The 24,095-nt window shown below is 45.6% G+C and overlaps 1 protein-coding gene across 1 annotated transcript in view; it reads left to right on the top strand.

Annotated features, from left to right (window-relative positions):
• The first annotated feature begins 798 nt into the window (after nucleotides 1-798).
• Nucleotides 799-24,095, top strand: part of LOC307127081 (uncharacterized protein) — a 36,030-nt gene continuing 12,733 nt past the window's right edge. The window contains exons 1-7 of the mRNA XM_079818069.1: nucleotides 799-846; nucleotides 8,404-8,489; nucleotides 10,205-10,246; nucleotides 11,671-14,163; nucleotides 14,242-14,273; nucleotides 14,350-14,421; nucleotides 14,547-14,736. Coding sequence (XP_079674195.1) covers nucleotides 8,468-8,489; nucleotides 10,205-10,246; nucleotides 11,671-14,163; nucleotides 14,242-14,273; nucleotides 14,350-14,421; nucleotides 14,547-14,736 — 2,851 coding nt within the window. The 5' untranslated portion in view covers nucleotides 799-846; nucleotides 8,404-8,467. The remainder of the gene's footprint in view (nucleotides 847-8,403; nucleotides 8,490-10,204; nucleotides 10,247-11,670; nucleotides 14,164-14,241; nucleotides 14,274-14,349; nucleotides 14,422-14,546; nucleotides 14,737-24,095) is intronic.

A 24,095-nucleotide genomic window follows, 5' to 3' on the forward strand; every position in this document is an offset into this window, starting at 1 on the left:
GATGACAGTAAAATATTTTTATGTTTTCATTTTCAAACACGTAAAGTAGTGAGACTGTGTTAAATTAATGATAGCAGCATTATGACTGCACATCTTAATATTAAACAGTGTTGTGATAATCTAAAGCATATTAAAAAGTTCTCTTTTTAAGAAATGCTGCTTCATTTGGACACACAGACATCAAGAATTAGCATGTGAATTTAAACAATGGTGAGATGCTTCATGCCGCAATGCATGCTGGGAGCCACCATAATATAAACTTATTGATCCCTGCATGCATCGTGGCATTAATCAGAATGAGATCAGTGAATAACTATTACATGACGATTTCATCTTTAACATCAGTAAGTAGCCAACAACATCTTATCACATTTTCTCTGGCTTTTCTTGCCTTAACAAACACCGTTACAGCAGCCAGAGAAAAACCAAACTGCCCAACTAAAGCAAACACTGATCAACATAATGGTGACTCTAAACCAAACTGCTGTTTGTGGAGTTAATAATTCTCTGCTAAGATCTTGAGAGATTTAATGTCTTCTTTTATCTTCCGTTGATTTCATCAAATTTCCCCTGGTATACTTAAATTTTTCAGTCTTGTCTGCACAGCTTTCGAAGTATACTCAACCGCGGATGGGCGTGGATAATACACGTTCAGTTGTTGTAAATGCACCTTTGTTCTGTCTGTGTAAGCAAATTTGAATATAAATTTGAATTTTAGCTGGAAGAGGCAGGAATATGTTAAATATGTTTCATCATCAGGTGAACAGATAACTATCATATAAACATCAGGCACAAAATATAGTCAGTCTAGTTGGATGAAGATCACTACATTTAAACTCATATCAGGTGAGTCCCTCCCGGCCTTTTACCTGCTTGAATGAGATTAAAATACTTTAATAATATTTGTCTTTAAAAGCTTTTTGTTTGTGATACTGTACACGTTTCATGCTATTTAGGCTAAACATTAAAATCTGTAATTAAACTTACTAAACTTAAAACTTTAACTTTTAATTAATTGCAAAATATCGCTCATGTTTGTTTTGTCTCTTAATTTATTTAAGAAAATCGATGCCTGTTATGGTTTGCTAAATAAATATTAACCACAGTGGACGATCCGATTCCACAATGGTGTTTAGAACATAGATCATTTTAACTGCAAATAACAATTTTCTTACTTAGTATTTTTGACTTGTTTCCAGTCCAAATATCTAAAAAATCTTAAATCACTTTGATTTGACTAGATAAGTAAAATTCTATATTTTTTCTTGTTTTCTGTGGGGGGAAATCAAAAAGAAGTGAGTTTTTGCTTAAAACAAGGTAAATTATCTGCCAATGGGGTAAGAATAATAATCCTATTTCTGTTTGGGATAGAAGCAAGAAACAAGATTTCAATCAGAAACAAGATTATTTTTCTGACCACATTGGCAGATAATTTACTCACTTCATTTTGATTTTATTTTCCAGAAAACAACAACAAATATCTTATGTCATTTTACTTATCTAGTAGATTTAAGAATTTTTAGATATTTAGACTGGAAGCAAGACAACAATATTTTTTTTGCAGTGTTAACAGAAACTGATGTGTATTTTATGTGCATTTATAGTTTAGCTCACATATTTATTTATTTTTTGTTAAAACTATATGAATGTTATTTAATTATAATTAAATAACTGTAATATAGTTTACATTTACATTTACATTTATGCATTTAGCAGACGCTTTTATCCAAAGCGACTTACAACTTGGGGGTACAATAAGCGATTGGTCGTGAAGAGTCGAGTGAGCGCAACAAGTGCCTGAAATACTTAGTCCGTGTACATTTCTCAGTGTAGCACAGGCTAGATTAGGGAGGGAAAGAGGAGGAGAAAGAGGAAAGGAAAGTTTTTTTTTTTTTTTTTTTTTTTTAAGAGGTTAAGTGCTCACGGAAGAGATGAGTTTTTAGTTTATTACAGTTGCATCTAAATGTCATGCACGGCCATTACTCTTTCTTCCTCAGCAAGCCAAACTTCAACATAATACATTAATTTATCAGTAACGTGTTTTCCAATTCCAGAAAATAAATTTCCTGAAACTGTAACCACAAAACAAAACAGTTTTTTTTAAAACAGGAGTCTCCGAACACGGTCCTGGAGGGCCACTGAGTTTAGCTCTAACTCAATTAAACACACCTGAACCAGCTAATCAGAGCTAAATTCTGCAGGACAGTGGCCCTCCAGGACCGGATTTGAGCTGCTCTAAGCTTCTTGCTTTCAAAACATGCTGTCAAATCACATCACATTAAATTAAATTTTTTTCCCAAAAATGAAAATACTGTCATCATGTACTCAACCTCATGTCATTCCAAACCTGTATGACAAAACTTGCAGTTGTTTTTGTTAATACAAATTAAAATCAACTAGATTTTAAACTTCAAAAGTGGTCCAGCGGTTGTTCATGCTATAAATTAGATCACTGACAAAAGTGTGTTTAGGAAACCTGTTTACCTATTTCAGTTGGTTAGTTTATGTTCTTTTTCAAACTTTTTCTGTTGAATTGTTAAAGCAAATCCCAAATAGTATAATAGTATACAATTAAGTATTCGAACTAAGACAGAATATTCATTATATTTTACAATACAATAGATTCCTATCTGTTTACACTGGTCATTAATGTTTGACAAGTTTGTGATGAAGAGCAGTTCTATAAGCTTTTGGTCACTTTTCCTGGGTTTCTGGCATTGAAGATGGATGTGGTACTGTTGTTGTCTTTGCACTTTGAGTACAACACCAAAAATATGTGCCATGACAAATATGAAGATGATAAAATGGAGGAATTCCATTTGTGCTTTAAAAAGTTTTTAGAAATGTGTATACAAATGTGTATAAATATATTAAATGTAATATTTGTGTTCTTTTGATATGTTGTTGAAAATGCATCTATGTTCAGTCTTTGTAAGTAAATTTGAATATAAATTAGAATTTTAGCTGGAAGAGGCAAGAATTTGTTAAATATGTTTCATCATCAGATGAACAGATAACGTCTCGGTTACGTATGTAACCCTCGTTCCCTGAGGGAGGGAACGGAGACGTACGTCGGAACTGACCGACGAGTTGGGTCTCTGATTTCAGAGACCAATCTACTTTGAGTGTGTTAAAAACGAGCCAATGGAGATTGCCATGCGATTCACGCATTCCACGCACCGCCCCGCAGCGCGGGTATAAATAAGGAAGTAGAATGCTTGATCAATGCTTTTTCTCTGCTTTCCTAGCGGAAGCGCAGCATCTGGCGACGGGACCAATTGCGTACGTCTCCGTTCCCTCCATCAGGAAACGAGGGTTACATACGTAACTCAGACGTTCCCTTTCAGTCGGTCACGTTCGACGTACGTCGGAACTGACCGACGAATTGGGATCCCTACCAAAATGCCAGGAGGCTGGCCCTTCCAGCTTCCTGCTTGAGCGCACTGGACCGTCTTAGATGGTATGGAAGTCAAGGCTATATATGTGCAATATATGGCAGTCTCTGGGGTGGTTCCAGCCTGGTTCCAGGGGGGAAAGAACACACCCAGAGTCGACAGAGTGGGCTCTGTCAAGGGAAAGACACGGGGCTAGCCAAGTAGGGTAGCTGGTACCGTGGAAGAATACACACATGGGGTTGCCGTGAGGGAACCGCTACATATGGAACCCAGCCTACACGCACGTTCCACAAGCATACGGGTGCAGGCCTGGCGTCAGACGGCCGCAATGTCTGGCACCAAAGGGGTGACGGAGGACCTCGACAGGGTTAGCCATTTCCGGGGAACACAACTGGAGTGGAACATAACAAAGCTAGGGCTGGGTCTGCCTCCTCCGAAGGCAGCGCTTGCAGGTTCACCACCTGGTCCCGGAAGGGAGTGGTAGGAACCTTGGGCACGTATCCAGGCCGGGGTCTCAGGACAACGTGAGAGTTGGCCGGCCCGAATTCTAGGCACGATTCATTGACCGAAAGTGCAAGCAGGTCCCCTATCCTCTTAATAAGAGGCCAAAGCGGTCTTCATTGACAGGATTTTAAGCTCTATGGACTGCAAAGGCTCAAAGGTAGGGCTCTGAAGTGCTCTGAGCACCAGAGCCAAGTCCCAAGAGGGTAACGAGTTTGGACGAGGAGGATTTAGGCTCCTCGCACCTCTGAGGAACTTGACGATTAGGTTGTGCTTCCCTAAGGACTTACCTTCAACTGCGTGGTGATACGCTGCTATTGCTGCGACGTACACCTTGAGGGTGGAAGGAGACAGCCTTCGCTCCAGCCCATCTTGCAGGAAAGAAAGCACGACACTAACACCTTCGGGGTCTTCCCGGTGGGAAGAGCACCATTCAACGAACAGGTTCCACTTCAAAGCGTAGCGGCGCCTCATAGAGGGGGCTCTAGCAGAAGAGATGGTGTCTACCACTGCCTGTGGTAGCCCACCTAGAACCTCCGCGTCCCATCCAGGGACCAGACACGGAGTTTCCAGAGGTCTGGACGTGGGTGCCATAGAATGCCCCGTCCCTGAGAAAGAAGGTCCCTCTTCAGGGGAATTGGCCAAGGAGGGGCTGTCACGAGGAGAGTTAGTTCTGGGAACCAGGTCCAGTTGGGCCAGTAGGGCGCAACTAACAAGACCTGCTCCTTGTCCTCCCTGACCTTGCACAGGGTCTGTGCAAGAAGGCTCACTGGGGGAAACTCATACTTGCGCAGGTCCCGGGGCCAGCTGTGCGCCAGTGCATCCGTGCCGAGGGTGCCCCCGGTCAGAGAATAGTACCACTGGCAATGGGTCAAGTCCGGAAAGGCAAACAGGTCTACCTGTGCGGCTCTAAAGAGGCCCCATATCAGCTGGACCGCCTGGGGATGGAGTCGCCACTCTCCTGGAGGTGTCGGCTGCCGTGAGAGCTCGTCGGCTGTCCGGTTGAGCGTACCTGGGATGTGAATGGCACGAAGCAACCTCAGATGCTTCTGACTCCAAGGAGGAGGTGGCAAGCGAGTTGGAACATGCAACGGGAGCGTAGACAACCCTGACGGTTGATGTACGCAACGGCCGCAGTGTTGTGCGTACGGACCAGTACATGTTTGCCACGTAGTGGTCCCTTGAGGCGGCGCAGTGCCAAGTGTACTGCTAACAACTCGAAGCAATTGATATGCCAATGCAATTGAGGTCCCGTCCACAGACCTGAAACTGCATGCCCATTGTACATGGCCCCCCAGCCCGTGGAAAAGGCATCCGTGAAGAGCACAGCATGCCTGGACACTTGTTCTAAGTGCACCCCGGCCCGGAGAAACGAAGCGTCGGACCACGGGCTGAAAGTTTGGCGGCAGTAAGGAGTCACTGGGACCCGTTACTGACCGCTCTGCCACGCCCACCTCGGGAATCGGCCATGAAGCCAGTGCTGAAACGGTCTCATATGAAGCAATCTGAGCCTCTGAAAAAATTTCAGTGGGACCGCAGTCCTGCCTTTGAATGAATTCAAGCAGTTCAACACCGACCGGACCCGCTCTTCCCTGAGGCGCGCAGTCTGGCTGACCGAATCCAACTCCATACCGAGATAAGAGATCCTCTGTGTGGGACAGAGTTTGCTCTTCTCCCGGTTGACCCGAAGGCCCAACAGGCTGAGGTGACTGAGCACCATGTCCCTGTGTTTGCACCCTGTCCCTGCTCCCGAGTCTGGGCGAGTATGAGCCAGTCGTCGAGATAGTTGAGGATGCGAACGCTGCGTTCTCTGAGCAGAACAATGGCTGCCTCCGCGACTTTCATGAAGACGCGAGGCGACAGGGACAGCCCGAAGGGCAGGGCTTTGTACTGATATACCTTCCCCTCGAATGCAAAGCGTAGGAACGGTCTGTGTCGAGAAAGGAAAGAGACATGAAAGTACGCATCCTTCAGGTCGATCGCTGCGAACCAATCTTGGGGACCGATGCATTCGAAAATGCGTTTCTGTGTTAGCATCCGGAACAGGAGCTTGTGCAGGGCCCGATTCAGGATACGCAGTATCAAGGTCCATAACCCACCACCTTTCTGGGGTACAATGAAGTAGGGGCTGTAGAACCCCGCCTTCATATCGGCTGGAGGAACCGGCTCGACCGCATCCTTTGCCAGTAGGACATCGATCTCTGACAGCAAGACCTGAGCATTGCTGCTTCGCACAGAGGAGAAAAGGATGCCCCTGTACTTGGGAGGCCAGTGAGCGAACTGAATCGCGTAGCCGAGTCTGATGGTATGGATGAGCCAGCGAGACGGCCTGGGGAGCTGTAGCCAAGCCCCCAGAGACCGAACAAGCGGGACCAATGGCACCACAGACGTACCCGGGGTGGGGCAGCGAGGTGGAACAGACAGACCCGACTCGGGAGGCCCAGAGGCAGCCCGGAGTGTTGTCTGAGTATTCCAGGGTGGGGCAGAGTGTGGGTGAGAAGGCCTGGAGGCATCCCCGAGCCGCACACTGCTGCCCCATGGCGAGGAGAGGAAAGGAGTGGCAAGGCCCGGGGCGACGCACACTGCCAACCTGGCCCTCTTGGTGCCCAGGGAGAGAGGAAACTGCTCTGAAAATATGGGTACCGCTGGACTCTGGAGAGCCAGCGGCAGAGTATTGAAACCAGTCGGGGACCCCCGGTCCTCCTCCGGGGGGTGGGGGAGGGGTGCGGACACCAACTCCCTCGGAGCAGCTCCTGTTCTCCCTGGGCTGCCCATCTCAGGGCCGCTTGCCCTTACGCTTGCTTGTAGACTACGTCCGGCACCCTGCTTCACAGATGGAGGCTGCTGCCTGGGTCTTGCAGGGGTGGAGGCGGACACAGGGGGGGCGCCCTCGGCAACAAGCAGGCAGAGGCACTGCGAATCAGAATGTTTATTTTTTATTTTTTAAACCGCCTCTGTCTGCTTCTGGGCCATCGAGAACTGCTGGGCAAAGTTCTCGACGGCGTCGCCGAAGAGGCCAGCCTGACAGACAGGGGCGTTGAGGAACCAAACTTAGTCGGACTCACGCATATCTGCCAGGTTTAGCCCCAGGTTCCTGCACAGGGGCAGGCAAGGCAATTTATGCGTTGCACTACGCCTCAGCCACCCGGGAAAGCATGGCTGTCAACAATCTGATTCAGTAAGAGCACACACCATTATAGTGGGAAAGTCAGCATCATCATTTCCAGCGCATAACAGCCCTCTCTCTGATGTAGCAATTGACATCTGTCCTCTGCCAGAGCCCCAAATGAAACACTAGGTCCCCTTGTTTTTTAAAAGGACCAGCAATCCCATCTGTAAGCTACCAGCAGGCATGTGAGACAGTGAATGTGGCCGTCAAACTCGAACGCTCAAGCCCTATGAAAAAGGCAAGATGAACTCTGCACTGATGTGGTCATGAACCACCCTCAAACACAGTCTCAGCATGCTTGTGATGCGATAGAGGAGTGGGGGCCCATGGAGATGTACCCGGCAGGGAAGCACCACTGTAATCCTCAGGTTACCAAGTCTTATTAGCCGAAGTAGCCCTTTTCTGGCTTTTGCAAGAAAAGAAACTAGATCGGGGAATAGGCAAAGGGACTCAACCCCGTTTGAGGTTTCATAGTCTCGACCGCGCAACTCTAAAGCGCCAAGTGACGCGCTGGGTTGCCGTGACAACCCCCGCTGTCAGCCGGCACCCAACAGCACACAGCACGCTGAACGCTCAAGCCCTTACGAGAAAGGTGAGACGAACAACGCACAGACGTGACCATGCTCTCCTGAGAGAGCATGGATCACCCAAGAACGCAATCTCACATGTTTATATGTGAGAAAGATTGTGGCCGTCAAATGAGGACAGGAAACAACCGCATACAGAAACACACGGTTTGAATGACATCTTGAAAAAGACGCAGGGTCAAAACAGTGTTGCTCTTTTAGAAAAGTAAAACTGCTCTTTTAGTGCTGAAGTACTCAGGGAGATGACCGCGGCTCAAGCAGTTCAGGTAGTGCAAGCCTGCGTGAGCAATCAGAAACGGAAACGCCCAGCCAACCAACAAAACCAGCTCTTTATCTCCTCTGAAGCGGCCACCCGCTGAAACGCGCCATCACACCCGCACTGAAACAGCAGTTCTTATCACGAGACTCGGATAACACTCTTCGTAGAAACAGCGGAATGATGCACTGTTCGGCTCTGAAGTAGAAAAGCAATGATCAAGCATTCCACTTCCTTATTTATACCCGCGCTGCGGGACGGTGCGTGGAATGCATGAATCGCATGCCAATCTCCATTGGCTCGTTTTTACACACTCGAAGTAGATTGGTCTCTGAAATCAGATCCCAATTCGTCGGTCAGTTCCGACGTACGTCGAACGTGACTGACTGAAAGGGAACTATCATATAAACATCAGACACAAAATATAGTCAGTCTAGTTCGGTGAAGATCACTACATTTAAACTCCTTTAAACTTTGTCTCTTAATTTATTTCAGAAAATCAATGCCTGATATGGTTTGCTAAATAAATATTAACCACAGTGGACAATCCGATTCCACAATGGTGTTCACTGGTTTTAAAAGTAAGTATTATTCTTTTCCTGTTTTGATTTAGAAAAATTGCATGGTGTATTTAAATAAGGCAACAGACTGATAATTAAATATATTTCAATTGAAGCTTCAGGGTTTCAAAGGGTTTTCAAAGCTTTGGCTAAAAGAACAGAGATAATTTTTACTGCAAAAAAAAGAATGCTTTTCTTACTTAGTATTTTTACTTGTTTCCAGTCCAAAAATTCTTAAATCAAGATGATTTGCCTAGACAAATACAATTATATATTTATTTCTTGTTTTCTGGGCGAAAAATCAAAATGAAGTGAGTTTTTCCTTAAAACAAGCAAAATTATCCGCCAATGTGGTCAGAAAAATAATCTTGCCCTTGCATTTACATACATACATACATAGATTTACACATATATACCCATATACATATACACCTATACATACACACCTAAATACACACAAACACACACACCTATCCATATAAATGTGTATATATATCCATATTCAATTCTATTCTGCACATACTTCAAATCAGGGTGCGGTTGTACAGCCTAATCGCTGCAGGAATAAAAGTCCTGGTCAGATTGGGAAGCTCTAGCCAGGCTCCCAAAAACTGAACCAGCGGTGTCATGCGAACGAAAGGCGTACCCACGATGGGGCAGCGAAGTGGAAAGACAGGCTCAGACATGGGAGGCATTGGAGCGTCCCGAGGTGTGGGCGGGGTTGTGTTCCGCGCCCTGACAAAGGACACCAGGGAAGGACCAGTGTTCCACTGGGGCCTCCTCTGACAGGGGTCTAGTGACAGAGGAGTGCATTGCACACTGTCAACCTCACCCTCTTGGGGCACGGAGGTGAATGTTTCTGAGTACCTTCGCCTGATGGACTTAAGGGATAGCCATAGCATGCAAGACGGACACAGCCTAGCCCGCAGCTCTATAGGTCTTCACTACCAAAGTAGACGTAAATCTACCGGCCTTGGACGGGTGCTTTGGGTCACCACACATGTTGAAGTGCTCTGAGGACACAGTTGCATTGCAACAGAATGTTCAACAGGGGGAACCCCAGTGTACCCTTTCACCACGGCGCCGTCGAGAGCAGTGAAGGCAGAAGAGGCTGCTGAGTGATCGTGAAAAGTCAGTGGAGACTTCCACAATTTCGACACCTCCTCATGCACTTCTGGGAAGAAGGGCACTGGGGGCTGATGGGCGCATTCAGAACGGGCTACCCCCAGCAGAGATGAAGCAGGATCAAATTGCAGCATCTTTATTTAGAAATAAACTCAAAATCTTACAAAACACTCAGGAAGACGAGGACCAAGAACAGAACAACCAACATAAAGCAACATAGAACTTACAACTGAACAGATCCAAACACAGGGTATAAAAAGACAGCAAACAGAAGAACTAATGAGACTAATTAACGGGACACTCCTGAACTGAAAAGCCAAATCAATAGGTAACCATAGAGGAAAACAGGCAGGGGGGAGACTGAGGATAACAGAACCAATAAACACACTGACAGCAAAACACAAGACTAGTGAAGACATGAACAGAAAAGAACAAAACTAAACTCAAAAGGGGAAAAACAAACTCAAACCATGACAGCAACATTATCGATCAGTAGTTGTGTGTTTGTAATCAGTTGATAATTTTGTTTAAAATGCATTTTTCTGTCGGCAGACTTGCATAACAGTAGAAAAACATTAAACGTTTTAATATTTGTCTTTTTTTCACACCAGGCATTGTATTGTCACTGTTGACTGTCATCTCTTTAATCCTCTGTAAGTGTAAGCCAGTATTGTTTTCTTTAAACAAATGCCTGTTGACCCTGTGAACGGTATTACATTTTATTTTAAATACTTGGTTACATTTATTTCTTAGTACTTGGTAATTGCCCATTTTAATGGCTGACAGAATGGTCAGGTGATGTAATGTAAGTGTGTCACCAAGACCATAAATAGACCCCTGAAATACATGTCACCAGATTCTAATTGTCTGCAGTAAGACATTTCAAGCATTATATCTTTATATCCTAGGGGTGTGACGAGACACTTATTTCACGAGACGAGACACAAGATTGGGTTCACGAGAACGAGACGAGATGAGATTTTTACATAGTATTTTAAAGAAAATCCTCAATGATGAAATGCATGACTAGAAAAAATGTTGCAGGTGCATTTGAAATGTTTTAACTCATCATCTTGTAATGCCTCTCATTTCAGTTTTACTTTCTGAGTATGAATTATCACATGCAGTAAAATACAACAATACTCAAGCACTGTAAAGGTTTTGCCAAAAACTCAACTGACTGGCTTCTCTCTTGTATGACTGTCTCTTCAGACCTTAGAACTGCACATGAGCTTTGACCTCCTAATTGAACTCCTTCCCACAAACTGATCATAGATATTAAGTGCAAACAATAACCATAATACCATAATCAAAGTAGCCTACGCAATATTCAAATAGATAGTGCAAATAGAGACCAATTACATTTTTCTTCAAGCATGATACAGAGCTAAGAGATGGTTACAACGAGATAGCTTATATATTAGGAGATATTCGCGTGCCTCAGGGAGCCGTTTTCAAACAGCAGTAATGTATTGAAATCGCGTTTGAATGCGCGCTCCCGTTTATTTTTCACTTCGCGATCGTGCGTACTCTGTGAATAGGGAGCTGAACGCGCATTTAAAATATAAGTCTGACGCTTCTGCTGTGCAATGAATCCTCCGCCAGACCGCCACGGTCCAGTCCAATAACATGTAACACACATACTCGTAACGCGCTCAATGCGAATGCTTCACTAACACACACTCAGAACACGCGCTCAATGTCTTTTCGTCACGTGATCAGTGGCAGTGCTGCGCACTAGGTAAACTCGTTTTGGATGAGCTGATGGAATTGAAGCGACTGTTATCCACCTGAAGTAAATTGTTTTTATTTGCAAAACTACAGTGGAGGCGTAATGTAAACGTAGCGTTGGCATATTATATCCTAACTTCACCCTCACACTCCATCATGACTAGGTCATGACAATATGACACAAGACAGCTTTTCACCTCAATGAGAAATCTCATCACCGTTTAGTCCCGCTTTTAGTCAGTTTAGTCACACCCCTATTATATACAAATTAAGTGTGTTAAACATACTGGAAATTCACCTGGTTTGGTATTTGTGCTTACTTTGATCATATCTTTCTAATCCTCAGGTATAATATCCACCACTGCCGCTAAAACAGGATCAGCAGTTAGTTCAGTTTCGGACTGTGAGCTTGATAATGACACGCACATCTGCACTGGTGCTCAGTACCGCATGTACTGCAACACAACAAAGCACCGTTTCTCCTACCAGAGATACCAATACCAAACCCAATACCAGTGCATGAGTAAAGACTGCATCTGTGTTGGTAATAAGGACACCTGTGCATGCTACTATAATACTTCATCCTGCTTCTGTGAGAAGTTTAACAATAACATCACTCTCCCTACAGTAGTTAGGCCAGTCTATGACTGTGGGCTTTATAACGACACATACTTCTGCACTGGTGCTCAGTACCGCATGTACTGCAACACAAGTGTACATGACTTCCATTACACTATGAATCATTACCACTGTTTCAGTGATAACTCTTACTGCATTGGTAATAAGGACACCTGTACATGCTCTAGTAGCACTTTGTCCTCCTGCTTCTGTGAGACTAGCAACAATAGGATCACAATCCCTACAGCAGTTCGTCCAGTCTATGACTGTGGGCGTTATAACGACACGTACATCTGCACTGGTGCTCAATACCGCATGTACTGCAACACAAGATTGCATTATTTCAACTACCAGAGATACAGATACCCAAACCAATACCAGTACACATGCTCGAGTAGTAACTGTAACTGTTTTGGTAATAAGGACACCTGTACATGTTACAGTAGCACTTTGTCCTCCTGCTTCTGTGAGACTTACGGTAATAACATCACTATCCCCACATCAGTTAGTCCAGTCGCAGACCCTGACTGTGTGCTACAAAACAACACGTACATCTGCACTGGTGCTCAGTACCGCATGTACTGCAACACACAAATGCATGATTTCTCCTACCAAAAATATCAGTTCCAGTATCAGTACCAGTGTGTGAACAATGGCTGTGACTGTGTTGGTAATAAGGACACCTGTACATGCTCTAGTAGCACTTTGTCCTCCTGCTTCTGTGAGACTTACGGTACTATCACTGCCCTCAGTAGAGCAGTTCGTCCAGTCTATGACTGTGTGATTTATAACAACACTTACATCTGCACTGGTGCTCAGTACCGCATGTACTGCAACACAAGTGTACATGACTTTCATTACAGTATGAATCATTACCACTGTTTAAATAATAACTGTTACTGCATTGGTAATAAGGACACCTGTACATGCTCTAGTAGCACTTTTTCCTCCTGCTTCTGTACAAATTATAACAATAGCATCACTATCCCCACAGCAGTTCGTCCAGTCTATGACTGTGGGCTTTATAACGACACATACATCTGCACTGGAGCTCAGTATCGCATGTACTGCAACACAAGATTTCATTATTTCTACTACCAGAGATATAGAAACCCAAACCAATACCAGTACACATGCTGGAGTAGTAACTGTAACTGTGTTGGTAATAAGGACACCTGTACCTGCTCTCGTAGCACTTTGTCCTCCTGCTTCTGTGAGACTTATGGTACTATCACTGCCCTTAGTAGAACAGTTCGGCCAGTCTATGGCTGTGGGCTTTATAACGACACGTACATCTGCACTGGTGCCCAGTACCGCATGTACTGCAACACAAGTGTACATGACTTCCATTACAGTATGAATCATTTCCACTGTTTAAATAATAACTGTTACTGCGTTGGTAATAAGGACACCTGTACATGCTCTAGTAGCACTTTGTCCTCCTGCTTCTGTACAAATTATAACAATAGCATCACTATCCCCACAGCAGTTAGTCCAGTCTATGACTGTGAGCTTTATAATGACACATACATCTGCACTGGTGCTCAGTATCGCATGTACTGCAACACAAAAATGCATAGTTTCAACTACCAGAGATATAGAAACCCAAACGAATACCAGTACAAATGCTGGAGTAGTAACTGTGACTGTGTTGGTTATAAGGACACCTGTACCTGCTCTAGCACTTTGTCCTCTTGCTTCTGTGAGACTTACGGTACTATCACTGCCCTCAGTAGAACAGTTAGTCCAGCTTATGGCTGTGTGCTTTATAACGACACTTACATCTGCACTGGTGCTCAGTACCGCATGTACTGTAATACAAGTGTACATGACTTCCATTTCAGTATGAATCATTACCACTGTTTAAATAATAACTGTTACTGCATTGGTAATAAGGACACCTGTACCTGCTCTAGTAGCACTTTTTCCTCCTGCTTCTGTACAAATTATAACAATAGCATCACTATCCCCACAGCAGTTCGTCCAGTCTATGACTGTGGGCTTTATAATGACACTTACATCTGCACTGGTGCTCAGTATCGCATGCACTGCAACACAAAAATGCATAGTTTCAACTATCAGAGATATAGAAACCCAAACCAATACCAGTACAAATGCTGGAGTAGTAACTGTGACTGTGTTGGTTATAAGGACACCTGCACCTGCTCTAGCACTTTGTCCTCCTGCTTCTGTGAGAATTTCTCCACCCCAATTACTACAGGTAAGCATGTTTCTAGACTGAAATCTAGTGTTTATTTTTGATGAATTTATGTTACAATGAAGAATTCCCTCATTATAGGTCTGGAAATCAAACTGCTGGATCAATGCAAAGTAAGATGAATATTTAAATTTGCACAGAACACAGTTTTTGAGTTTATTATGTTATAAAGCTCAATTGTGATTTCAGAACTCTACAGTACATTTTCAAAAACTTCTTGACCAGATGGAGATCATTACAGCTCAAGAGCTTACTTTGGATGTAAGTCTTCTAAAAATAAGATAATAATCAAATCTGTCAGTTACATAATGATTGATAGTTCTGTCTTATTGCCTCTCTTAACATGTACAAGTGCAATAACTGTATTTCTCTGATCAATAAATTAGACTGTGACCAACATTTTGAGTATGGCCTTCAGCGCTTCAGAGAAGATTTTAGAGTCCTCATCATCAGTCAGCCCAACTGAACTAGCCTCCTATGGAAACCTTGTGTTAAAAACTACAGAGAAACTCATATCTACCTTGGTGAAGTCAACAGACACGAGTGACTATATCAGTTTTACTCTTGCTACTGTAGGTAAGTGAGAACCAGTTCTTATAGATTATGAAACTGAGATTCCCTTTCAGTCACGTTCAAAATTACGTCAGAACTGAACTGACGAATTGGGATCTTGCCTCAGAGCCCAATCACCTTTGAGTGTAAACTAAATAAGCCAATGCACAATGCGTGAGATTGCATAAAGTGCCACGCCCTGCAAAGTGAGTATATAAGGAAGCGAGTGTGCAATCACACTTCAAGCTTTCGCTTCGGAGCCAAGCCTTGTTGTTTCTGCTCTGCAATTCGGTACAGCAGTTTTACAAAATTGGTTTTTATTTATTTTATTCAACAGTGTTTTACTGAAAAAAATGTGTCTGTCCTTAAATGAATTCAATTATAACTAACAGTTTCTTAAAGCTACACTGTGTAACTTTTTTAGTCTATTCTTAGCTAAAAACACTTAGTTCTTTCAAAAATATATGTGCTCATTAATGTATATTTACTTCTTTCAAGTAATAAAGTATTCTCGTAAGTTTATAATATGCCATTGAAAATACATAAGGTAATGGGATCTAACGGTGGTCGCCATGTTGCCCCTCCATCTTGAAAGTACATTAGCCAAAGAGGGTCATACCCGTAAATTCAAGCTTCGCCTTTCGCGTTTTAACCGGTTTTAACACTCGATGGCACTGTACAAAATTCTCTGCCTCGCGCATGTGCGCGTCAACTTGTTCAGACTTGTCTGTTGTATGCGCAGAGAGTTTTCATCTCAGCAGCTCCAGTAACAGTTATACAGAGTTTTCCTGGCTTGTTTATTCCTCAAAAGTCTGTTTTTCCTTGTGTGGTATTTCTGTGCGTTAATAACTCCGTAAGTAATAATAGTTATTGTCATTGTAGATGTGTTTCAGAGTGTGTCATCGCGTAATTCAGTTGATGTCACCTCAGAAGTATTTTTGTGTCAACATACAATAGCGTAATGCTCACCTATTTGAATAATCATTCAGTTATTTTGTTATCAACAATGTTTATTCGTTTATAGAAAATATTTGCTTGTAATGTATATCAGGTCTGATCGGCATATTAACAATTGTTATACAGAGCTAAAGGTGCGCACACACTTTTGTAATCCGACACCGCTTGTTAGCAGCAGCAGCGGCACCGCTCCTTTTAATGCAGCTGCATTTAGCGCCTATATATGGTACAATAAGCTCTGGTTTACGGTTACATTATACAAATGTAACTTATAAGTATAGTTATACAGTTCTTAACTGTGTATCTTCTGTCATGTCATTATCATGTATATTTACCATCCTTATTTGTTCTCTCACAGAAACCACATTTATGTACATATCCACCCAAACATGTTTATGCCTTGCAATTGGATGACTGAATAAACATTACTATCATCAAAGTTCACTCTGGATTAGCTGCAGTTCTTTCTAGCCGAATAATTAGGCCAGTTGAGTTCCAACCATCCCACTGCGCACAGAATATCCCACAGGCACCGTGTCGAATGTGGACGAGGTCGAACTGGAAGCCATGTTAATCTTGGACTAAATCGGCCACCGTAGGAGTTGAAACGAAATCGGAATTGAGAGGAACAGAAACTAAAATTCACTGGATGGTCATATACAAGTTCACCACTAGATGGGGGAAAATATCACACAGTGTAGCTTTAAAGATAATGCTGTAAACTATATAGGGAGCCCTTACTTGCACATTAATATTACAGGTTAACAACAGAGCCCAATCTATTAGCCTACATTCAGTTGCTATTTATTTTTAGATATAATAATCAACACTCATAAGCTTCACATAAGGCAGTTTTTGCATTAACTTCTAAATTAAATTATATAATTTTTTTCTCCAATTCGTTATTGAAATATAATCATTTATACACCGTGGCTGTCATTTTAATGACATATTTATTTAAACATACATTAAATAAACAAGACATCACTAACAGGTTAAGTAGTAATGAATATATAAGCTAATATAGTGCATATATATATTTAGCGAAATAATTTGTTTATCTAGTGAACTAACAGCTGTGGACACTGAATGACTTCTGAGGTAACAGTTAAATGTGATGCTACGTGACATTGTTTACAAGCTGTTTTATTGTCTTTCCGCCGTTGAAACATTGATTGAGTGATTACACAACATATGTTACATTTCAGTAAGTTGTAATGTATCCTCAACATACCTTAAGAGATATTTATTTATGCTTATTCTTTAGGAAGAGATGATCGCGTTCACTTGCGCGCCACGCTGCCGCTTGAAGTTGAACTGACGCGTCTATACAGCGACTATACAGTCACGTCACATTAAAGAGTATCAAAACGGCATTTATCCTTTGAATTTCGTGATAAAATGGACTGAATACTTAATATGTTTGTGTGGGAAATAGGATTGAAGTGTGTTCCGCACTTAAAAAAAGCTGACTGTTAACGGTTAAAGATTGCATTCGGAACCGTTCGGTACATGAGTGCACTGAACCGAAAGCCCTGTACCGAAACGGTTCGATACGAATACGCGTACCGTTACACCCCTACTGCTTACTGCAGTGCATCTTAGTGTGTTTCTGGATGCGGTCTATTCCTGGCTCTGTCCGACAGTAACAATCGCTGCCTCACATGTCTGTAGTTAAAGCAGAAGTACCCACTGCGGGAAGATGACCATTGTGTTGCTGCGGTTGCAATTCCAATATTACCAAAGAGGTGGAGTCCCCTCTGCTATTCCCCAATCTAGCTACTGTACTTCGGTGAATAGCCAGGGTGACCTGAGGAACACAGTGGGGGCATCCCCCCACTCCTCTAGTGCATCACAAGCTGTGGAGCTTCCAGATGCTGGTCCTTCTCATGGCTCTAGCTAGAGCTAGAGTCTTCCAGGGGTGAAGCCCGTCTGCATTGCCCCTTTGGGGAGAGTAGAGTTCAAGTTTCAAGTTTATTATATTTATAAAGCACATTTAAAACAACCTTGGTTGACCAAAGTGCTGTACAAAGTTACCTATGTCCATCACCAAAAATTAAAAATAGACATTCACAAGACATTAAACGCACAGGAAAACAGATAGGCTTTCAACAGACTTTTGAACTCAGACACTGTGGGCGCAATTTTGTTAGATAAAGGCAGTTTGTTCCACAACTTTGGGCCAGCTACAGCCAGGGCTCCTTCCCCCCTGCATCGCAGTCTATATCTGGGTACCCGTAATAGGTGACTAGTCTGTGATCTGAGTGCTCTGAGTGGATTATGCGCAGTAAACAACTCTGACAGGTACTGAGGAGCGAGATTGTAAGACAAACAATACAATTTTAAATTCATTACGATATTGAATCGGTAGCCAGTGCAATGAATGTAAAATAGGCGTAATGTGGTCCCTTTTTCGACTGCCCGTGAGCAAGCGGGCAGCAGCATTTTATACCAGTTGAAGAAACAGGCAGCCGTGATACAGCGAATTGCAGTAATCAAGCCGTGATGAAATAAAAGCATGAATTACTAATTCAAAACTCTTCCTACTTAGGAAGAGATGCCCAATCAGAGCTGTGCTTTCCTTCCTGCAAGAAGGGCTGGAGTGAAGGCTGTTTCCTTCCACTTCTGTCTCTTAAAGGAACTGTATGTAGGATTGTGGCCAAAACTGGTACTGCAATCACTTTCAAATTACTGTAGAGCGGTGTATCCCCTCTCTCCCTCCCCCCTGACTCGAGGTTGCCAGATAGGCTGCAGCAGAGCCGTTGAAAATTATTATATGGCTATAATATAATTATTATATTATATGGCTGTGGGCTGCAGGATCCAGCAGCTTTCAATGGCAAGTGATGAGTCCTACACAGCAAGTTTTTTTTTCTTCTGTTAATTATGTTTATGCTTCATGAGAGATGTTTTGTGAAGTAATTATATATCGAAAACATTTTCTAATGGCGATTAGCCAAATTTTAATGTAAGTAAGTTCCAAGCCTAAGTCACTATGTGTCATACAGGCAGTGATGGGAATAACGGCGTTATAGATAAACGGCGTTACTAACGGAATCATTTTTTTTCAGTAACGAGTAATCAAACAAATTACTGTTTCTCCCGTTACATCGCCATTAGCGTTACTGAGAAAAAAATGCGGTGTTACTATAATTGAGCTCACTGAAGCGGTTTTCATCCGAAACAGGCTCTCTGTCAGTCAGACCTGCAACGTGTGTGTGTGTGTGTGTGTGTGTGTGTGTGTGCGGGCGTGCGTGCATGCCATGCGTGTTGGGGGTGGGTGGGGTGGTACACATAACTGATGAGGATTGGTGGGTGGGAGACACGGTTGAGGTTGATAGGTTGAGTTCACACACACACACACACACACACACACACACACACACACACACACACACGCACGCATATGCAAAGTCACACACGACCAGGAGGAGTCAGAGCAATGGCAAATCCAACAACTTCAAAGGTAGCTTTCTCAAACTGGAAGTATAAGCGCTACTTTTCCCTCGTTGAGGTGAAAGGTAAGAATGTTTATGTAACATGCAACTTATGCCCAGGAAGAAAGAGTCTCTCCACGTCGGTGGCAAGTAATAGACCCTTTTCACAGACTGTGATGACGCGTTTTAATGGTCATCAATATCGTAAATCCTGCAACGTTTTTTGTATTTTCATTTTTTTTTTTTTTTTATATATGTACATTTATAACACTAATACTTTGTATTTTATTACTTTTGCATCAAATTACAATAAAAAAGTCACCGCTGTTAAATTAACATGATTTCTTAATGTCTAGTGACATATCAGGGCCATTTTATGATTAATTGAGATACATTTCTTACATACAGTTCCTTTAACCCCCTCGAGTCAGCCGTTGCTTTTTTTCTTATCAGTGCCAAAGAGACTCAAATAACTCTGTCATTTTTTATCATTAAGTGTTATACATCATTATAATTTGTTAAGTTTCAATTTATTTTGTGTACAGTCACAATAAAAACAAAATGTTTTGCTTTTTGCAAAATAAAGAAAACACACATGATGTGCGATCTGCAGCCTCTCTGTCAAAGACGTTCATTCAGATAGTCTTCAGAAAAGGAACTCTAGCTTAGTGAATACTTGTCTCACAAACATGAGACACATGTCTAAAGAAATGTTGAAATGTCAGGTTTTAAATATTGTAAACCAAATCGAAAACGTCTCGGTTACGTATGTAACCCTCGTTCCCTGAAGGAGGGAACAGAGACGTACGTCGGAACTGACCGACGAATTGGGATCTGATCTCAGAGACCAATCTACTTCGAGTGTGTTAAAAACGAGCCAATGGAGATTGGCATGCGATTCACGCATTCCACGCACCGCCCCGCAGCGGGTATAAATAAGGAAGTGGAATGCTTGATCATTGCTTTTTTCTGCTGCGGAGCCGAACTAGTGACTCGGCCCCCTAGCGGGAGCACAGCACCTGGCGACGGGACGTACGTCTCCGTTCCCTCCTTCAGGGAAAGAGGGTAACATACGTAACCGAGACGTTCCCTTTCAGTCGGTCACGTTCGATGTACGTCGGAACTGACCGACGAATTGGGATCCCTACTAAAACGCCAGGGCGCTGGCCCTTCCAGCGTCCTGCTTGAGCGCACTGGACCGTCTTAGATGGTACGGAAGTCAGGGCTCCAAGCAGGGAGGTCAGTCACTGCTGTTTCTGCAAGACCCACCCAGTGTGACTATTGGATAACGCTGGGAAGCGTGCCCGTCTCGGGAGATGGTACGCTGCGGAGCCACGTCCTTCAGTGGAAGGATTGGTGGCAGAATACACATAAGGACTAACCTGGCAGGGTAGTGCAACATATGGCAGTCTCTGGGGTGGTTCCAGCCTGGTTCCAGGGGGGAAAGAACACGCCCAGAGACAACAGAGCGGGCTCTGTCAAGGGAAAGACACGGGGCTAGCCGAGTAGGTTAGCTGGTACCGTGGAAGAATACACATATGGGGTAGCCGTAAGGGGACCGCTACATATGGAACCCAGCCTACCCACACGTTTCACAAGCATACGGGTGCAGGCCTGGCGTCAGACGGCCGCAACGTCTGCCACCGCAGGGGTGACGGAGGAGCTTGACAGGGTTAGCCGTTTCCGGGGAACACAACTGGAGACAATAGACGCATGTATCCGGCCCAGAGGGCGGGAGTGGCGTTGCAAGCCGACACTTAGAATGGGCACTTAGCGCTACTGGCCCCTGGGGGCCAGGATGCGGGAAGATACCGTCTCTACACGGAGGCGAGGCGCCTTGAGCCAGCGCCCAGGAAGAAGCAACACTCCTTGTTGAGTGTGCTCGCAACCCGAACGGGCAAGGCACGTCTTGGGACTGGTAAGCCAAGACGATAGCATCCACTATCCAGTGGGCTAACCTCTGCTTGGAGACAGCCTTTCCCTTCTGCTGGCCTCCGTAACAGACGAAGTGTTGCTCTGAGGTCCGAAAGCTTTGAGTCTGATCAACGTAAGCGCGAAGAGTGCGGACGGGACATAAAGCCTGGGCTGGGTCTGCCTCCTCCGAAGGTAGCGCTTGCAGGTTCACTAGCTGGTCCCTGAAGGGAGTGGTAGGAACCTTAGGCACGTATCCAGGCCGGGGTCTCAGGACAACGTGAGAGTTGGCCGGCCCGAATTCTAGGCACGATTCGTTGACCGAAAGTGCATGCAGGTCCCCTACCCTCTTGGTGGAGGCCAATGCCGTCAGAAGCACTGTCTTCATTGACAGGATTTTAAGCTCCAGAGACTGCAAAGGCTCAAAGGGAGGGCTCTGAAGTGCTCTGAGCACTAGAGCCAAGTCCCAAGAGGGTAACGAGTTTGGACGAGGAGGATTTAGCCCCCTCGCACCTGAGGAACCTCACGACTAGGTCGTGCTTTCCCAAGGACTTACCTTCGACTGCGTCGTGATACGCCGCTATTGCTGCGAGGTACACTTTGAGGGTGGAGGGAGACAGCCTTCGCTCCAGCCCGTCTTGCAGGAAAGAAAGCACGACACTAACCGAACACCTTCGGGGGTCTTCCCGGTGGGAAGAGCACCATTCAACGAACAGGTTCCACTTCAAAGCGTAGAGGCGCCTCGTAGAGGGGGCTCTAGCAGAAGAGATGGTGTCCACCACTGCCCGTGGTAGACCACCTAGAACCTCCGCGTCCCATCCAGGGACCAGACATGGAGTTTCCAGAGGTCTGGACGTGGGTGCCATAGAGTGCACCGTCCCTGAGAAAGAAGGTCCCTCCTCAGGGGAATCGGCCAAGGAGGGGCTGTCGCGAGGAGAGTTAATTCTGGGAACCAGGTCCGGTTGGGCCAGTAGGGCGCAACTTACAAGACCTGCTCCTCGTCCTCCCTGACCTTGCACAGTTCTGTGCAAGAAGGCTCACTGGGGGAAACGCATATTTGCGCAGGTCCCAGGGCCAGCTGTGCGCCAGTGCATCCGTGCCGAGGGTGCCCCCGGTCAGGGAATAATACCACTGGCCATGGGTCGAGTCCGGAGAGGCAAACAGGTCTACCTGTGCGGCTCCGAAGAGGTCCCATATCAGCTGGACCGCCTGGGGATGGAGTCGCCACTCTCCCGGAGGTGTCGGCTGCCGTGAGAGCTCGTCGGCTGTCCGGTTGAGCGCACCTGGGAAGTGAATGGCACGAAGCGACCTCAGATGCTTCTGACTCCAAAGGAGGAGGTGGCGGGCGAGTTGGAACATGCAACGGGAGCGTAGACCACCCTGACGGTTGGTGTACGCAACGGCCGCAGTGTTGTCCGTACGGACCAGTACATGCTTGCCACGTGGCGGCCCCTTGAGGCGGCGCAGTGCCAAGTGTACTGCTAACAACTCGAGGCAATTGAAATGCCAATGCAATTGAGGTCCCGTCCACAGACCTGAAACTGCATGCCCGTTGTACGTGGCCCCCCAGCCCGTGGAGGAGGCATCCGTGAAGAGCACAGCATGCCTGGACACCTGTTCTAAGGGCACCCCGGCCCAGAGAAATGAAGCGTCGGACCATGGGCTGAAAGTTTGGCGGCAGTAAGGAGTCACTGGGACCCGGTACTGGCCGCTCTACCACGCCCACCTCGGGACTCGGCCATGAAGCCAGTGTTGAAGCGGTCTCATATGAAGCAATCCGAGCGGCGTTACCGCGGCTGCAGATGCCATATGCCCCAGGAGCCTCTGAAAAAATTTCAGTGGGACCGCTGTCCTGCCTTTGAACGTATTCAAGCAGTTCAACACTGACCGGACCCGCTCTTCCATGAGGCGCGCAGTCTGGCTGACTGAATCCAGCTCCATACCGAGATAAAAGATCCTCTGTGTGGGACAGAGTTTGCTCTTTTCTCGGTAGACCCGAAGGCCCAACAGGCTGAGGTGACTGAGCACCATGTCCCTGTGTTCGCACAACTGCTCCCGAGACTGGGCGAGTATGAGTCGGCCGTCGAGATAGTTGAGGATGCGAACGCCGCGTTCTCTGAGCAGAACAATGGCTGCTTCCGTGAAGACGCGAGGTGACAGGGACAGCCCGAAGGGCAGGACTTTGTACTGATATGCCTTCCCCTCGAACGCAAAGCGTAGAAACGGTCTGTGTCGAGGAAGGATAGAGACATGAAAGTACTCAGCCTTCAGGTCGATCGCTGCGAACCAATCTTGGGGACGGATGCATTCGAAAATGCGTTTCTGCGTCAGCATCCGGAACGGGAGCTTGTGCAGGGCCCGATTCAGGATACGCAGGTCCAAGATTGGCCGTAACCCACCATCTTTCTTGGGTACAATGAAGTAGGGGCAGTAGAACCCCGCCTTCATATCGGCTGGAGGAACCGGCTCGACCGCGTCCTTCGCCAGTAGGACATCAATCTCTGACCGCAAGACCTGAGCATCGCTGCTTCGCACTGAGGCGAAGAGGATGCCCCAGTACTTGTGAGGCCGGTAAGCTAACTGAATCGCGTAGCCGAGTCTGATGGTACGGATGAGCCAGCGAGACGGCCTGGGGAGCTGTAGCCAAGCCCCCAGACCGAACAAGCGGGACCAACGGCACCACAGACGTACCCAGGGTGGGGCAGCGAGGTGGAACAGACAGACCCGACTCGGGAGGCCCGGAGGCGGCCCGGAGTGTTGTCTGAGTATTCCAGGGTGGGGCAGAGTGTGGGTGAGAAGGCCTGGAGGCATCCCCGAGCCGCACACTGCTGCCCCCTGGCGAGGGGAGGGGAGGAAAGGAGTGGCAAGGCCCGGGGGCGTCGCACACTGCCAACCTGGCCCTCTTGGTGCCCAGGGACAGAGGAAACTGCTCTGAAAATGTGGGTACTGCTGGACTCCGGAGAGCCAGCGGCAGAGTATTGACACCAGTCGGGGCCCCCCGGTCCTCCTCCGGGGGTGGGGGAGGGGTGCGGACACCCACTCCCTCGGAGCAGCTCCTGTTCTCCCTGGGCTGCCCAT

Source organism: Gobio gobio (assembly GCF_949357685.1).
Source record: "Gobio gobio genome assembly, chromosome: 5".
NCBI lineage: Eukaryota > Metazoa > Chordata > Actinopteri > Cypriniformes > Gobionidae > Gobio > Gobio gobio.